The sequence below is a fragment of the Microcaecilia unicolor genome, chromosome 8 (genome assembly GCF_901765095.1).
Source record: "Microcaecilia unicolor chromosome 8, aMicUni1.1, whole genome shotgun sequence".
NCBI classification, from domain to species: domain Eukaryota; kingdom Metazoa; phylum Chordata; class Amphibia; order Gymnophiona; family Siphonopidae; genus Microcaecilia; species Microcaecilia unicolor.
In genome coordinates, this window is record NC_044038.1 from 27,312,013 (window position 1) to 27,330,769 (window position 18,757).

The 18,757-nt window shown below is 45.0% G+C and overlaps 1 protein-coding gene across 1 annotated transcript in view; it reads right to left on the reverse strand.

Moving 5' to 3' along the window:
- OTOA (otoancorin) overlaps positions 1–18,757 on the reverse strand; it is a 95,284-nt gene that overhangs the window by 54,050 nt on the left and 22,477 nt on the right. The window contains 5 exon segments of the mRNA XM_030212064.1: positions 859–1,026; positions 2,318–2,533; positions 6,841–6,964; positions 12,633–12,772; positions 16,440–16,540. Of these exon segments, the coding sequence (XP_030067924.1) occupies positions 859–1,026; positions 2,318–2,533; positions 6,841–6,964; positions 12,633–12,772; positions 16,440–16,540 (749 nt within the window).

Consider the following 18,757-nt stretch of genomic DNA (forward strand, 5'->3'; position numbering starts at 1 on the left):
GCACCACACGTAGAAAATAGAAACATTTTCTGCTGTGCATTTTGGATGCCCATCAAAAATAGAATTATCACTCGGGGCATGCGGTAGCCGGATGGTAGTTCTACTTTGATGCAAGTTGAACACATGTAGGCGCCTACAAGCCTTAGTAAAAGGACCCCTAAGTGCTCCTGAGTTGATTTGTTTTTAATGGTCTAATGCTAACATTAGACCGCGGCCAGAAAAAGATATACAGAAATAGGCCAAATTTACAGCACTGCTAGAAATGGGCTTAGCACGTGAGAAAGACCTGTGTAAGAACGCACTACGCCCATTTCCTAGTGCTGCTTAGTAAAATGGCCCCTTAGATTGCAAACCCTCCAGGAACAAAGAAATACGTCTGTTCACGCTTTCCAAAAATAGTAGGACTAGGGGGCATGCGATGAAACTACAGTGTAGTACATTTAAAACAAATCAGAGAAAATATTTCTTCACCCAATGCATAATTAAACCTAGAATTCGTTGCCGGAGAACGTGGTGAAGGCGGTTAGCTTGGCAGAGTTTTAAAAGGGTTTGGACGGTTTCCTAAAGGACAAGTCCATAGACCACTACTAAATGGACTTGGGAAAAATCCACAATTTCGGGAATAACATGTATAGAATGTTTGTACGTTTGGGAGGCTGCCAGGTGCCCTTGGCCTGGATTGGCTGCTGTCAGGGACAGGATGCTGGGCTTGATAGGCCATTGGTCTTTTCCCAGTATGGCATTACTTATGTACTTATGTACTGTCCTTGAACATAACTCATTTTGAGCTACCAATGAGAAGACATGGACTAAACCTAAAAAATAACAAAGAGAAATGACGTGAGAGTTAATATTTACCTTACTAAGGATACCTTGCTTCTGTGCAGGCGATAAATCCATTGCATACTGGAACAAGGCACCTTTAACAACCTGGGAGAGTTCTTTGGGGCTCATGTTGTAGAATGATCGCGCGCCAATTCCTGACACTAATTCACCCATTTGACGTATATTGTAAAAGGACAAAACCTGCCAGAGAAGCGTACATAATGTGAGTCAGTGCAACGAATCCAGAAATGTAATGACAATCCCATCTAAAGCACAACTGCAACGTTTCTGTGCAGAGCTCGCTCAGATTAATTAATGGTTTTCTATCAAAGGGAACTGCAAACATAACACATGACATAAACATAAAACAGAGAAGATAGGGAGCATGAGGGGAGATGAAAAAAGAATAAAGAAAAAAAGGAAGAATGACTGAAATAAGAGACCTAAGTACATACTGGAAGTATCACCGTACTGGGACCAGACCAAAGGTCCATCAAGCCCAGCATCCTGTTTCAAACAGTGGACAATCCTTAAGGAAAGAGGACACTGTTAAACAGAATATAAGAGCAGAGTGTGTCAGACCTTGAGGAAAGGGAACAGAATCCTCTGCAGGCTAAGAAACCTTTCATAGGGCCAAGGTAAGGGTTGTCCAAAGAGTTGAGCTGATATCCAAATAAACATACATAAGAACATAAGGATAGCCATACTGGGTCAGACCAATGGTCCATCTAGCCCAGTATCCTCCTTCCAATCCAGGTAAACAAGTATCTGGCAGAAACCCAATTAGTAGCAAGTTTCCATGTAGAACCCCAAAGAGTAGCAAGATTCCATTCAGAATCTCAAATAGTAGCAACATTCCATGTTGAACCCCAAAGAGTAGCAAGATTCAATTCAGAATCCCAGATAGTAACAACATTCCATGTAGAACCCCAAAGAGTAGCAAGATTCCATTCAGAATCCCAAATAGTAGCAACATTCCATGTAAAACCCCAAAGAGTAGCAAGATTCCATTCAGAATCCCAGATAGTAGCAACATTCTATGCTACCAATCCCAGAGCAAGCAGTGGCTTCCCCCATGTCAAGCCCACAGAGGTCCTTTGTATGGAACATCTGAAGGGACTTATGTGGGTTCACAAGTGCACACACAACATTTCTGGACAACCCACGTGTTGACCAATAAGATTAATCGCAAATGCACAGAATCCTGTTTTCTCCAGGACCCATAGAGTTCCTGGGTCCCTGCAGTTAAAGAAAGGGGAAATAGCAAGAATAAAAGGAAGTGATATGATGAAAAGGTGAAAGGGAGAATGAAGCAGAGAGAAGAAGAATGAGCACAGGCCAGGTAAGAGGTATTGGTTTCATAATATCAGTTCTTTCTACAGGATGCTTTTGTTTGACACCGGTTTCCAAATACCCCTGGCACCTACAGAGTGCCCGGTGCAGGTTAGTCTTGAGCAGACTTTATTCCTTACAACAGAATATCTATGCCAACCTTTTCAGAATCGAGGTATTTTCCTGCTAAGATTATCACTTGGCTCCTAGTCCAGCCCGAGACTTGCTGTAGGGTAGTGATAGCATTCTGCACTGCGTCTGGCGACAAGAACTGTAGCTGGTGGGAGCTCAGCTGGACAACTGCATCAGAGAGGGATCCAAAGGTCTCATTCAAGGTCTGGTTAAACATGGCGATGGCCAGAAGCTGGGACTTGAGCTGCACTGAGAAAATGCACAAGAGTTACACACTTAACCAGACTGAGAAAGGTGAGGGGAAGGAAGGATTGCAGACGTGCAACGTGAGTCTTTCTGTCCCAACCTTATATCATGTTATTTAAACACCTGTATATCATTTTTAATCCAAAATTAAAAAGTCAAATGATTTTGAGGCCACTTTACTGAATTGCCAGTTTTACAGTCTCAGACACACTGGAGAATTACTAATGATACAACTCTCTCCGTCTTTTGGTGGGAATGAAAGACTGTAGTCCTGTTAGTCATTCAGACAAATTTTAAAGCCATGATGTATGTATGGAGTGATTTATGCACGTAAAATTGGTCACCCAAAACTTGCCCTTCCTCACTACAGCTAGAAAAAAGCGAACTGTTTCGTAAGCTCACACGTTTAGTCGCATTTAGAGAAGATGCAACCACAGGTGTGTTTAGCTCAAAGGAAATAAAATACTGCAAGCAGATTCCACTTTGAGCTCTGCCTATGCTATTTCCATGGTAAAAAGTACCTGCAGAAAAAGCACGTGCAAAAGTCTGTGCGTACACAGTGAAAGCACGTTGGCCTGTTGTGCAGGTACACTGTGGTGCTTATTTTCAAAGCACATGGACATCCAGTGGTGCACCAAGGGGGGGGGGCGGTCTGCCCCGGGTGCACGCCGCTGGGGGATGCCGCGGCGCGCGCCTGCTCCGAGTTCACTAAACTTCGTCACTCGTTCGCTGCAGCTCCCTCTGCCCCGGAACAGGTTACTTCCTGTTCCGGGGCAGAGGGAGCTGCAGCGAAGTGAAGTTTAGCGAACTCGGAGCAGGCGGGCGTGCCGCGGCACCCCCCCCCCCCAGTGGCGTGCACCCGGGGGGGGTGTCATTTTGCCGGAGGGGGGGAAGGTGTAATTTAGCGGGGGGGGGGGGCGCGCATCGGCGCTCCGCCCCGGGTGCCATCCAGGCCAGGAATGCCACTGTGGACATCCCAAAATACTGAAACAGATATGCATATGCTTGAAACGTCCAAATCTCAATTTTGCAAAGGCAGGATTTGGGCATCTGACATTGCTGTAGGTCCAAATAGCAAGGGGGCGTGTTGTGGGTGTGTTTTGGGCAGGACTAGAGAGGGCTCAAAATCAGGACATCCAACAGCCATTACCAAAGGGGAAGCACATGTCCAAGTCTAAAAAGAAGGACATTCTTAGACCTGTTTCAGGAATGTTCAGGATACAAAAAGGTGCTCTGATTGAGCAGCTGTCCACTGAAGGCAGGTTTGCCAGATTGGAAACAATTTCCCCTCCCAAACCAGCCCCAAACTGCACATAGTCAAACCCCGCCTCTGATATGATTAACCCCGCCCTGAAGTCATTAACCCCGCCCTGACATCATCAACCCCCGCCTCCGATGTCATTGACCCACCTCTGATGTCATAACCCCACCTCAGACCCCCGCCTCTGATGTCATTAACACCGCCTCCACAGGGCTTCTATTGGACCAAATTGGACCAATAGAAGCCCCGCCGGAAAAGCGCCCAAACCTGCAACGTGGCCATGAAAAAGCCGCCCAATTTCCCGCAGCCATCAAAAATTTCCCGCAACCGGTCGCAGAAACCCATCTAATTGGGCGAGAAAACCTCCCATTTGGCAACACTGGCATGACACTTTCTTAAACCCCCAGTGGTTGCTGTCCCCCTCCCTCTTCCCTGAAAGTGAAACTGAAAGGGGATACCAGGCTCCAATGACAGCTTCAGGTGTTATGGGCATTCTTAACAAAACAAGAAGCAAGTCTGTGGAGTAGCCCAGTGGTTAGTGCAGTGGAACCCAGGTTTAAATCCTACTTTCACTCTTTTAATATTCTTTTTTTTTAATGCTTACTTTACCAAAATATATAAGCCACCTGCAAGCCTGAAGGCTTTTGAAGTGGTGTACATTCAAGTACAGTAGGTATTTTTCTGTTCCTGTAGGGTTCACAATTTACAAAATAAAAGAATTAAAGTGGAATTTGATCCTGGGTCCCTTCTGTGTGGCCATTTTCTAAGAATGCTGCCATACAAATATCCATGGCCCACTGCCCTGCCGCGTCTGTCTGCTCACTTGCAAAATCTTTCACCTGAACTTGTGATTCTCCTATCTCCCTGCCCTCCCCTTTTCATGCAAAGGAGCAGTATTAATTGAGGCAGGCACGCTCTTCAAGTTATGGGAGAATACAACCAGATTGCTATTTATGCTTCGGTTTGGGGCTAGCTCCTCAGTCAGGGTGAGTTTCAGAGCGTGAAACAGCATTCAAATTAAAGAGAACCTGAAATTTTAAAAGTGCTAAAAATAAGTTTTAAAAGTATTTGCCTTAAATCTAATTGCAGAATTCAGATGCTGGGAGTCTGTACTTGGTTGTCATATGCTCAGATTTCTTTAAATCATATGCAAATTAGTCCGGTGTTTTTCACTAAACATTCCCATGAGTGTCTGTATGTTAATCTGCATTCAAATAGAGCTCTCTGATTGGATGATCAGCTTCTGTTAAGAAATCTGCCCGGGGAAATGAACAGAGTGAGAGCTGTCCTTTGCCAAGAGAGACATCCAGCTGTGACTTCCTGTGTTTGTTGACTGAAGTTATAAAAGAGTGCCTGATTGTGGTAAATGAGAAAATATAAGTGAAAAGAGATTGGTGGCGATTGAAGTTTCTCTAGTGAGAAAGGATCTGAATATTTCAGGATTACTTGAAGTTTATGAAGAATAGAAAAGGGTGAATTTCAGTTAAGAGTGTTTAAATCCTATAAGCTATATAAAGGCTAGGTAGATTTAAGTGACTGTAAGCAAGGAAACCTTAATATTTGATCTGAAATAAATATTTGATCTGAGATAGTTGATCAGAGATAAATGTTTGATCTGAATTATATCCTTTGGTGCAAAGGAGATTAGAATGCAATAGAGTATTTCTTTCTGTTTACCAGTACAGTCAAATAATTCCATTTAATTTTTTGTTATATATATGAGGGAGTAGTATCTGGATTTATTGTAAATCAAACTGATTCCATTCACAGGAATTCATATTCACCTTCATGCATTCATCCGATATTATCTTTTAAGGATGACGTTTTATTTTATGTTCACTCCGTCTCTTGTGAGCTGAGCACAGTTAGTTTCCTCGGCTGGCACGACTACATATTAGAGGTATTTTGATACTGTGTGAAGTTTTACCACAGACGGGTGACATATATAAAACATTCTCCTTGGATAGGATGTGATATGTGAAAATACATTTTGCTTTAATGAAATTGCTAAACTTTAGAGTCAGAGACTTATTAATGAGGGATACATACAGTGCTATTTTTTCCTGAGGTCCGGCTTACTTGCCTGCTCCCTTCTGTTCCTGCTCTGCTGGACGGGGGGGGGGGGGCAACCGATAGTCTGCAGGGGGGCACCAGAGACCCTAGGCACGGCCCTGCCCCTGTCCCCCCCCCTTCATAATTTGGACATTCCAGTTTGTAAAATGGATGTTCATCTAGATGTCTCCAGCCCATGGACATCCATCTTGCATATTTTCAAACAGGAAATCGACGTATTTCCTGTTCAAAAATATATGTGACATGGACGTTTCTATTCTGACTCGGGCATCCTTTCGAAAATGCCCCTCCACATGTATGAAAGGCTTAAAAGGCTCATGTAATACTACTCTTTTTCTGTCTTCTCTTATTCTTCTTGTTGCTACATTGTAATTTCTTCCATTTTCTTTTCTACAGTTTCTTCTACTGGCTTTGTGAATAGATCGTAAGACCAGTGGCGTAGGAAGGGGGGGAGGGGCAGTCCACCCAGGGTGTACGCGCTCGGGGGGATGCCAGCCCCGCTGGTTCCCTGCTCCCTCTGCCCCGGAACAGGTTACTTCCTGTTCTGGGGCAGAGAGAGCAGGGAACCAGCAGGGCCGACGCAGCTCCGAGTGACGTGCACTCGGGGCAGATCGGCCCTCCCGCAGGTAAGAAAGCGGTCTGGGAGGGGGGGTTCGCTCCGGAGGGGGGGGTGCGCCGCAGGGGGGGGTCGCGCCGTGCTGCACCTGGGTGGGGGGGGTGCGCAGCGGCGACCCGCCCCGGGTGTCATTAGCCCTCGCTACAGCACTGTGTAAGACCCACGGGTGGAACAGCAAATAATTAATAAACATGCAATTTATTACATTATTGTTACCTGTAAGCCACATTGAACTGAAACTTGTTTTGGATAAATGTGACATATAAGAATGAATGAATAAATAAATACATTTATCTTGCCTCTTCATTGCATTTTATGGATGAGGAGGGATGGAGTGTCTGTCGTGTGCACTCACCTTCTGAAACACAGCGTGGAAGCCTCTCAGTTGGTTGCATTTGATCATCTGGTGCAGTAAAGCTCTTGCTGTGTTCGCATCCATCTGCTCCAAGTCCTCATAAAAGCAGACCAGCAGACCCAACCTGTCCAGGACATGAGACCACAGGTCCTGTAGCCTTCTGCTCCACTTATTTAACAGACTCTGCAGACACACCCTTCCCTGGTGCTTTCCCTTCACAAATACACACTAATGCCATTTGAAGAATATCACTAAAGTGCCCAAATGGCATTTTAGTGAGTAAGTGTACACTTATTTGCCATGAATTTCTGGAAAGCACTAAAAACAGAACTGTTCAGAAGGGCATACCCCATCGACCCAACATAAAAAACCTGGACATCTGCGACACAACTTAACCAAAGATCGTAACGGGCATATCCTACCTCTTCCTTTCCCTCTCTAAGTTCCCCCCAATTGTCTTTACCATACATGCAGTGGCGTAGCCAAGGGTGGGCTTGGGTGGGCCCGGGCCCACCCACTTTGAGCTCAGGGCCACCAGTAGCAGCACACCTATGATGTGGCTGGCAGAGATTCCCAAGCTGAAAACTCCCAACAACTGTCCCTCCTGCATACCTTATAAATAGTAGATCTTCGCCTGCAGGAAGCAGCGACTGATACATACTGCTCACACTGGCCCCAAAGCCTTCCCCTCTGACTTATTCCCACCTATGCAGAAACAGGAAGCTGCATCAGTGGGAAGGATGTGGGGCCAACATGAGTACTGTGTATTAGTTGCTCCTGAATCTGAAATTTAAAAGGTGTGCAGGAGAGGGGGGATATTTGAGAGACCATGGGGCTTATTTTCAAAGCACTTAGCCTCCCAAAGTTCCATAGAAACGTATGGAACTTTGGGAGGCTAAGTGCTTTGAAAATATGCCTCCATATGGCATGCAGGCGAGAGGAGAGACCAAATCACCTACGGGTTGGGGTGGGGTTCTTCTGCCCACCCATCTTGGGCCCAGGCCCACCCAAAATTGGGTGTCTGGCTACGCCCCTGCATACATGTATCTCACTCCATTGGAGCCGACTCTGTGGGTGCTGTGGGTACTTGAGCACCCCCAGTATTGAGAAAATTCCTTGTATGTGCTCAGGGAGCGGTTATTTTCATTGGGTTTAGCACCCCCCAATAATTTTGAAAAGTTGGCTCCTGTGTCTCACTCTACCATGATATCACCTTGATATTAATCGCAACTTGTATTTGTTCATACCGAAATCGGTTAACGCCGATTACGGTACCATGTAAGCCATGTTGAGCCTGCAAAAAGGTGGGAAAATGTGGGATACAAATGCAACAAATAAATAAATAAAATAAAAATAATAAATGTCAGTATTCACAGTTGGTGTTGAAATATAAGCAACTAGTTATAGAATTGCCATTTTAAATTGTAAGCCCTGTACCTGAATGTAACTGGCTTTGAGCTACAACTGAAAAAGGTGTGCACTAAATCCAAATGCCCCCTTCCAGGGATCGCAGAACATTTGATCATTAATGTATCAGGAACGCTGGTTTAGTTTCTCCATGATACTGGGGCGAAATTGATTTCTGATGCTAGATGCACGTAGATCTGCCAAGTTAGCCAGATCCAGGAAGGAGACCTTTGCTCCAGTCCAGGTTTTGAACTTAAATCCCAAGATAGTGCAGTATTTGCAGTTCCTGATTTAACCCATTGAAATCACTGCTGTGAGTCCTATAATGTATCAAGACGGAGCATCTGAAATTCAGAACTGGCCTAAAATCTCCCTCCTGGAACTGGATAACTTGGCAGGTCTGTGTATAAGGGTAAAGTATGTTTTTAGAAAGACTCAGTACTGAGCTGGCCCAGTAGCTCAGCTCCATTTGGGAGATCTGGGTGCAAGTCTCAGGCCAGGACTCTGCCTCCCAGAAACACTTTTAGGCCAAACTCTGAGTCTACACCTTCCAGGTCCAGAGAGCTCATGGTTTGTGGCCCCTGTCTGAGAACCTATGAATGAAGCTCATGGTACTACTACTACTTATCACTTCTATAGCGCTACAAGGCATACGCAGCGCTGTACACCATACACGAAAAGACAGTCCCTGCTCAAAGAGCATACAATCTAAATTGGACAGGTAAACAGACAGAACAAGTAAGAGCTAGGGGAATTAAAAAGGAGGGGATAGAAGAGTATAGGGCAAGGGAGTAGTGGTTAGGAGTAAAAAACAGAGTTAAAGAGGTAGGCTTTAGCCTGGATTTGAAAACGGCAAGAGACGGGGCTAGACGTACAGGCTCGGGAAGTCTATTCCAGGCGTGAGGTGCGGCGAGATAAAAGGAATGGAGTCTGGAGTTAGCAGTAGAGGTGAAGGGGACAGACAAGAGAGATTTATCCACAGAACGGAGTACTCGAGAGGGGGCGTAGGGAGAGTGGTACCGCAAGAAGGGACTGTTAGCCTTTAAATCAATAAAAGAATATCCTTAGTATCACTTTAGAATTCTAAGCAAATGGACTGTCTTAAAGGAGTCCAGGGGGAAAGAGTCCAGCAGAAACGTCCTTCACTCTACAACTAGGAACCTAAACATCTTTGGCGTTACCCAGTTCATGTTCTGTGGAAGTCTGCCATCTGGATCCAGATTCAAAGAACAGGGTTGATCCAGTTCTGGGTTTACCCCATTGCTTGCATTCCCGAAGAAAAGCAAGACTACAAGTCCCCCAGCATTGTACTGGGGTAAACCCAGGACTGGATCAACCCTGTCCTGCCAATCTGGATCCAGTTGGCATCCTCATTGAACACCTGGAACAGGAGGAGTGATGCTCTTGTAAGCACACAGCAGTAGCAGTCAGTGGAAATACCAGATTCCACTGGGAGTTTCTAGACTTCAAGGTTCATTAGGGATTTACTATACTGCCCAACCAAAGAGTCGGTTGGGCCGCTGGACGAAAATGGTGTTAAAGGGGCGATCAAGGAGGACAAAGCCGTAGCGGAGAAATTAAATGAATTCTTTGCTTCGGTCTTCACCGAGGAGGATTTGGGGGGGACACCGGTGCCGGAAAGAATATTTGAAGCGGGGGAGTCGGAGAAACTAAACAAATTCTCTGTAACCTTGGAGGATGTAATGGGTCAGTTCAGCAAGCTGAAGAGTAGTAAATCACCGGGACCTGATGGTATTCATCCCAGAGTATTAATAGAACTAAAAAATGAACTTGCGGAGCTACTGTTAGAAATATGCAATCTGTCCCTAAAATCGAGTGTAGTACCGGAAGACTGGAGGGTAGCCAATGTTACTCCGATTTTTAAGAAGGGTTCCAGAGGAGATCCGGGAAATTATAGACCGGTGAGTCTGACGTCGGTGCCGGGCAAGATGGTGGAGGCTATTATTAAGAATAAAATTGCAGAGCATATACAAAAACATGGACTGATGAGACAAAGTCAGCACGGATTTAGTGAAGGGAAGTCTTGCCTCACCAATCTAATGCATTTTTTTGAGGGGGTAAGCAAACATGTGGACAATGGGGAGCCGGTTGATATTGTATATCTGGATTTTCAGAAGGCGTTTGACAAAGTGCCGCACGAAAGACTCCTGAAGAAATTGCAGAGTCATGGAATCGGAGGTAGGGTATTATTATGGATTAAGAACTGGTTGAAAGATAGGAAGCAGAGAGTAGGATTGCGTGGCCAGTATTCTCAGTAGAGGAGGGTAGTTAGTGGGGTCCCGCAGGGGTCTGTGCTGGGTCCGTTGCTTTTTAATGTATTTATAAATGACCTAGAGATGGGAATAACTAGTGAGGTAATTAAATTCGCCGATGACACAAAATTATTCAGGGTCGTCAAGTCGCAGGAGGAATGTGAACGATTACAGGAGGACCTTGCGAGACTGGGAGAATGGGCGTACAAGTGGCAGATGAAGTTCAATGTTGACAAGTGCAAAGTGATGCATGTGGGTAAGAGGAACCCGAATTATAGCTACGTCTTGCAAGGTTCCGCGTTAGGAGTTACGGATCAAGAAAGGGATCTGGGTGTCGTCGTCGATGATACGCTGAAACCTTCTGCTCAGTGTGCTGCTGCGGCTAGGAAAGCAAATAGAATGTTGGGTGTTATTAGGAAGGGTATGGAGTCCAGGTGTGCGGATGTTATAATGCCGTTGTATCGCTCCATGGTGCGACCGCACCTGGAGTATTGTGTTCAGTACTGGTCTCCGTATCTCAAAAAAGATATAGTAGAATTGGAAAAGGTACAGCGAAGGGCGACGAAAATGATAGTGGGATGGGACGACTTTCCTATGAAGAGAGGCTGAGAAGGCTAGGGCTTTTCAGCTTGGAGAAGAGACGGCTGAGGGGAGATATGATAGAAGTGTATAAAATAATGAGTGGAATGGATCGGGTGGATGTGAAGCGACTGTTCACGCTATCCAAAAATACTAGGACTAGAGGGCATGAGTTGAAGCTACAGTGTGGTAAATTTAAAACGAATCGGAGAAAATTTTTCTTCACCCAACGTGTAATTAGACTCTGGAATTCGTTGCCGGAGAACGTGGTACGGGCGGTTAGCTTGACGGAGTTTAAAAGGGGTTAGATAGATTCCTAAAGGACAAGTCCATAGACCGCTATTAAATGGACTTGGAAAAATTCCACATTTTTAGGTATAACTTGTCTGGAATGTTTTTACGTTTGGGGAGCGTGCCAGGTGCCCTTGACCTGGATTGGCCACTGTCGGTGACAGGATGCTGGGCTAGATGGACCTTTGGTCTTTCCCAGTATGGCACTACTTATGTACTTATGTACTTATGTACTTATGCCTATCAAAATAGTATCTGAGCGACTTAAAGACTAAAAAATACAGAAAAAGGGGAGGAGACAAAACAGAAATAGGGAAGGGATGAACTACAGCATCGCAGGGGCTTAGCCAGACAACAGATTTTGGGTGGGCCTAGGCAAGAAGTGGGTGAGCACCAAGTGTTCTCCCTGCCCCCACCACCACCACCAAAAAAATATCTCAGATGACGGGAAAATGTTTCTTTCCGCCTTGGCAGTCTGCAGCAGGGATGCGCTGAAAACTGAGCATGCACAGGTGCCAGTATCATGGAAAATAGCATTTTATTTACCATCAGGGGGAAGTCTTTAGCTGGCGGAACTTGGTATCCCCAGCAGCTACCACTAAATGTGTGCTACTGTTGGGTGGGCCTGAGCCCTAGTTGGGTGGGCCCTGGCCCACCCAGGCCCATCTGTGGCTATGCCACTGCAACATCGATAGGAAAGAAAGAAAAAGGGAAGGGGGAGAACTACAATCTCTTCATACGATGACGTAAACCCAGGACTGGATCAACCCTGTCTTACGAATATGGATCCAGTGGGCAGCGTTAGTGTTGATGCCTCTTGGTTCCCATGATAACTAGCATCTTCCCCAGGTGAGCCTGGGTGGGCCAGGGCCTACCCATTTAGGGCTCGGGCCCACCCAACAGTAGCACACGTTTAGCGGTAGATGGTGGGGATCCCAAGCTCAGCCAGCTCAAGACTTCCTCCTGATGGTAACGAAAACGCTGCTCTCCACAATACTGGCACCTGTGCATGCTCAGTTTTCAGCGCATCCCTGCTGCAGACTGCCAAGGCGGAAAGAAGTGTTTTCCCACCAGCTGAGATATTTTTGGGTGGTGGTTGGGGGGGGGGGAGAACACCTGGTGCCCACCTACTTCTTGCCTAGGCCCACCCAAAATCTGTTGTCTGGCTACGCCCCTGCCCAAAACTAACAACTGCCTCCTTTCCTCCTTCCACCCCCCCTCCCCCAACCATCTTGCTCTTGCCTGTGGATGGTTGAAATGTTTCTCATGTCGAATCCAGATGACTCAATTCTTTCCAGAAAAGCTTTCGCTAGCTGTGGTGTGATATCATACACTGTGTCCAACTGCTTTGTCGCATTGTCATAGCTAATAAACAGTCGGATCTGTTAATACAGACAGAAAAATATTAACAGGCCACTTAAACACAAGTAGTAACAGAGGGAAAAAACCCCCCGAAGTACTAGAGGTTTCATATTCAGTGCCTATGGAAACTCTATTAGAATTCCTGAGCAAGATTTTGATATTTCACAGTCTGCCTGTAGATGAAACAAAATGATCTAAAATACATACATGTATACAATGTAGCACAAAAGCAATAACAGAACACGAAAGCCACACGAGTATTAGGTGCCCTGTGCTTAACCTTCAGCTGTGAATCCACCTCAATTAAATTGTAGGCGCGCTTGAGATTTTACTCAGCAATCATGATCACCTCTCCCAGATGATCCTGTTAAATCATATAATTGGACATCATCCTCCGAATTCTATAAAATGAACTCAAAACTGCACATGTAAATTTGGGTGCATGCCCAATATGTGCGCACAATTTAATTGAGTAACGAGCCAATTAGCTCCATTATCGTTTTCATCTCCACCACCTCCTGTGGGAGGGCATTCCAGGTATCTACCACCCCTCTCCGTGAAAAAGCACTTCCTGACATTATTCCTGAACCGGCCCCCCTGCAACCTAAATTCATGCCCTCTAGTTCTACTGCTTTCCTGTCTCTGGAAAAGGTTTGTTTGTATATTAATACCCTTCAAATATTTGAATGCCTCTATCATATCACCCCTGTCTCTCCTTTCCGCCATGGATTTTTAAAAAATAATTCTGAGCCTTCCAGAAATAGAAAAATATCTACTGTACCTAAATATATAAGACGCCTGAAAGCTTGAAGGCTATTGAAGTGGTGTAGATTAGGTATTTTTTCAGGTCCTAAAAGGATCACATTTACAAAACAAAGAGTTATAATATGGCTTGACCCTGTGTCCCTTGGCTTACAGTCCACTGCACTAACCACTAGGCTACTCCTCTGTTCTGCAGGGATGTTTGTTGTGTGGCCATATTTTTGCCAGACAGATGTTCATGTCCCTGGTCTTATGTCATTCAAAAGTTGGATAATTCACTTTGGAAAATGGCTATTCATTTTGGCCATTTTCAGTGCAAAAATGGCTTTTTTTTTTTAATGTTATGAGCAGAATGGGTTTTTTTTGGACTTCAACATGTTTTTTTAAAAATGCCGCTCCTTTACTGTTTGATACAGTCCAAAGGTTCCTGTAAAGCTTTCTTGACAATAATTCTGTACAGATTTTCTCTTCAACAATGGATACAGTCAATAAACATATTACAAAAAAGGAAAGGGAGGGGGATGGGGTAGGGAAAGGGAGGGGGGAAAATAAAAAATGTTGATGATAGAAGTTCAGATGTATTAGTACAGGTTTGAAATGTTTACTACTGGAGTTGTAAGGATTGGCATGATATTGTATCATTTATGCATTAATCAATAAAAACACTATTACATTAAAAATGCCGCTCCTTGTCTATGAGGCCAAGACCTATTGTTTTACTTGGACTGGAGCTGCCATCCCATAGAAGATGCCACCATAGGTGACCACCTGCTCTGCTTCAAGGTTGAGCCAGCCCAGACTGGTGATACTGTTTCAACAAAGTGCATCAAAGAACTGTGAAGGCACAAAGGCCAAACAGGAAATCACAAAGAAAAAGGAACCCGAATTCCCCCTGCAAATACTCAAGAACTGTAAACATTTTCAGCAAACCACGAGTGGATAATGATAATTCCGTAAGAAAATCCAATCGCATCCTTACATTTTAAAGAAAGTGAAAACAGGATATTTACTTCCAAATGTTCACTTTGGAGTGGAAGAGTATCCTACTGATTAATGCCATGGGTTAAGAACCTGGGGAACTGGGTTCAGTTACTACTACAACTCCTTGTGATCCTAAGCAAGTCACTTAGAGGGTCTTTTACCGCAGTAGCTCACAGTAGAAATCAGCTGGCGGTAAACACCGAGATGCTCATAGGAATATAATGGGTGTTTTGGTGTTTACTGCCAGCTGATTTCTACCGTGAGCTAAAAACGCTACTGTAGCTTAGTAAAAGACCCCCTTAATCCTTTAGTGCCCCAGGTACAAAAAAAATATTTATCACCCCTGTTTACTAAGTGAATGGGCTGTGTTGGCATTAGCACACGGCAGCCACTAGCGCGGCTTAGTAAGTAGGAGGGATTAGATTGTGAACAGAGAAACCACTCCACAAAAAGTGGAGTGGAGGAGTGGCCTAGTGGTTAGAGCACCGGTCTTGCAATCCAGAGGTGGCCGGTTCAAATCCTGCTGCTGCTCCCTGTGATCTTGGGCAAGTCACTTAACCCTCCATTGCTTCAGGTACAAACTTAGATTGTGAGCCCTCCTGGGACAGAGAAATATCCAGAGTACCTGAATGTAACTCACCTTCAGCTACTACTGAAAAAGGTATGAGGAAAATCTAAATAAATATATGGAATGTTGCTACTATTGAAGATTCTACATGGAATGTTGCCACTTTTTGAGATTCTGGAATGTTGCTACTATTTGAGATTCTAGATGGAATGTTGCTAGTGGAGGAGTGGCCTAGTGGTTAGAGCCCTGGTCTTGCAATCCAGAGATGGCCAGTTCAAATCCCACTGCTGCTCCTTGTGATCTTGGGCAAGTCACTTTTCCCTCCATTACCTCAGGTACAAACTTAGATTGTGATCCCACCTGGGACAGTGAAATATCCAGTGTACCTGAATGTAACTCACCTTGAGCTACTACTACTACCACAGGAGGGCATTCCAAGCATCCACCACTCTCTCCGTGAAAAAAATACTTCCTGACATTTTTCTTGAGTCTGCCCCCCCTTCAATCTCATGTCATGTCCTCTCGTTCTACCGCCTTCGCACCTCCCGCAAACAAACCTTTTCAGGAGATGCGAAGGCGGTAGAATGAGAGAACATGTAGTGGATGCTTGGAATGCCCTCCCGCGGGAGGTGTTGGAAATGAAAACGGTAACGGAATTCAAACATGTGTGGGATAAGCATAAAGGAATCCTGTGCAGAAGGAATGGATCCTCAGGAGCTTAGTCGAGATTGGGAGGCGGGGCTGGTGGTTGAGAAGAGGGGATAGTGCTAGGCAGACTTGTACAGTCTGTGCCAGAGCCGGTGTTGGGAGGCGGGACTGTTGGTTGGGAGGCGGGGATAGTGCTGGGCAGACTTATACGGTCTGTGCCAGAGCCGGTGGTTGGGAGGCGGGGCTGGTGGTTGGGAGGCGGGGATAGTACTGGGCAGACTTATACGGTCTGTGCCCTGAAGAGCACAGGTACAAATCAAGGTAGGGTATACACAAAATGTAGCACATATGAGTTGTCTTGTTGGGCAGACTGGATGGACCGTGCAGGTCTTTTTTCTGCCGTCATCTACTATGTTACTATGTTGCGCTACTACTGAAAAACATGTGAGCAAAATCTAAATAAATAATAATAAATAAATATATATCTTTGATTGTACTACAGAAAGTCAACTTCAAAAATGTGTCCAGATAATTTTGAGCTACCCAGACATATCTAGAATTTCTCGTCTCACAAACCAATTAAATTACAGTATGTCTGAACAAAATTTAACTGGTTATTTTGGGTCAGAGTTAGAAGAACGTAGGGGGCATGGTTAAACTGCAGACAGTAATAAGCTTCTGAATTTTAAGTTATTAGCTACGTTTAGAAATTTTACCTGGTCGCTTACCTCAGTGAGATTGATCTTTTCTATTTCTTCCAGTGGGAGATGAACCATATAACGTCCCAGAAGCCAGAGATTCTCTGCACTGACCCAAGATGTATTGAGTTCTGAACCATGACAGAAAACTAATGTAAATGGATAAGTTAATTCTGTGTGCATGATCTGGTGTCTAGATACAGTGTCCCAGAACGTCTTTATAGGATACAAATACAGCAGTACTTGGAAAAGTGTTGCTTCTACTCCATATTGTGTATTTGTATTTTACCGAACCGGAGCCTGCCTCTACGGTATTGTGTAAGCCACATTGAGCCTGCAACTAAGTAGGAAAATGTGGGGTATAAATCAGTGGCGTTCCTAGGGGCGCTGACACCCGGGGCGGATCGCCGATGCGCCCCCCCCCCGGGTGCAGCACCCCCCCGTGCAGCGTGACCCCCACCCCGGTGAAAGGACACCCCCCACCCCGGCAAAAGAACCCCCTCACCCCCGGGTGCACGCCGCTGGGGGGGTGCCGCGCGCCGGTCAGCGTCTTTCGTTTCCATGCTCCCTCTGCCCTGGAACAGGTTACTTCCTGTTCCGGGGCAGAGGGAGCATGGAAACGAATGACGCTGACCGGCGCGCGGCACCCCCCCAGTGGCGTGCACCCAGGGCGGACCGCCCCCACCCCCCCCCCTTGGTACACTACTGGTATAAATGTGCTAAATAAATAAATATGATCACTTTGCCAACATCATCGCTCAGTGCTCTGAATGTCCACCTTTAATGATGCAGCAATATTCACACATCATTAAAAGTTGACATTCTGGGCTCTGAGTGATGACATCAACAGAGCGACTGCAAGGTAAGTGTCAGTGGGATGGAGCCAATTGAAAACCAGGGGTACTCAACAGACCATAAATTATGCACCAATGGGCCAAGTTTGGCTTGTGGGCCTAGTTTGCCTACCCCTGATGTAGGTAAAACTATCAAGGAAAATAAACTCAATTAGTAGGATTCCTTGTCGCTCTGGTTTTCACTCAATTTCTAGGTGATAGGGTTTGGAAGTTCTTGTCATCACTCCCAGCATAATAAATCTAAGTTAATTGAAGGGGGGGGGGGGGTAGGCTAATATGTTGATACTCATCAGAACTCCATGCAGGAATCTTACTTATTTAGGGGTCCTTTTACAAAGCTGCGGGAAAAGTTGGCCTTAGTACATCCTTACATGGGTTTTTCCCACATGCTAAAGTCATTTTTCCCCGCAGCCGGGAAATGAATGATTTTCTATTTTTTCGAATTAATAGCCATGCACTAATGTTTCTATTAGCATGCATCCATTAACAAAAATTAGCACATGAAAACTTACTGCCACCCATTTTGCAGGTGGTAGCGGCTCACAAACTAACCCTGCCTTAATCAGTTAGCGCATGGTAATGTATATGCGCTGATTATCACAGAAATGCCCTCTCACCACTCCCTGACACACCCCCTCCATGGAAAAATGTTACAAATTATTTTACACACAGTTGGTATGTGCTAATGCCAGGGCTTTTTTTGAGGGGGTACTGAGTACCGGCACCTTTTCCATTGTCTGCTAAAATTGACCCATGGACCCCAAGTTTTAATGAAAGAGCTCAGGCTCTACACACCAATTCTGCCTTGTCATAGATTCTGTGGTTGCAGGGGGCCTGGCTATTGTGGGTGGGTCCCTCAGTGATCACCCCATCCCTGAAGGGTGGCCTGGCATTTGAGTACTGGCACCTTTTTTGCTAGAAAAAACGCACTGGCTAATGCTAAACTCACCACAGGATGCCTGAGCACGTCCTGTGGTAAGCCCTTTTAAGCTTTGTTACGTGCACTTTAGCATTTAACGCAGCTTTATAAAATGGCCCTTTAATTTGGTATTTATATTCCTTTTCTGTCCAACAGTCGGGTTTGAGATGGACAATAATAAAAGCAAAGTTACAATTCTTAAACAATTCAAAACATAATAATCAAACACATCTCTCATGAACATAAATAAAACATACACGCATAAGCTATCAATAAAACAATAAAGAAGATATAAAAGACACATAATCCTAAATTGAAAACAGATCAAAACATGATATCAAAGATCTACTCATAACTGTTGTATACATAAGAAATCAATCAAACAAAAATAAAATAAGATCATCAAACAACAATCAACCTCGAAATAGACGAGATCTCTATACATGTAAATAACATGAATAATTAAAAGCAGTGGTGTAGCCACAGGTGGGCCTGGGTGGGCCGGGGTCCACCCACTTAGGGCTCAGGCCCACCCAACAGTAGCACACATTTAGTGGTAGCTGGTGGGGAGCCCA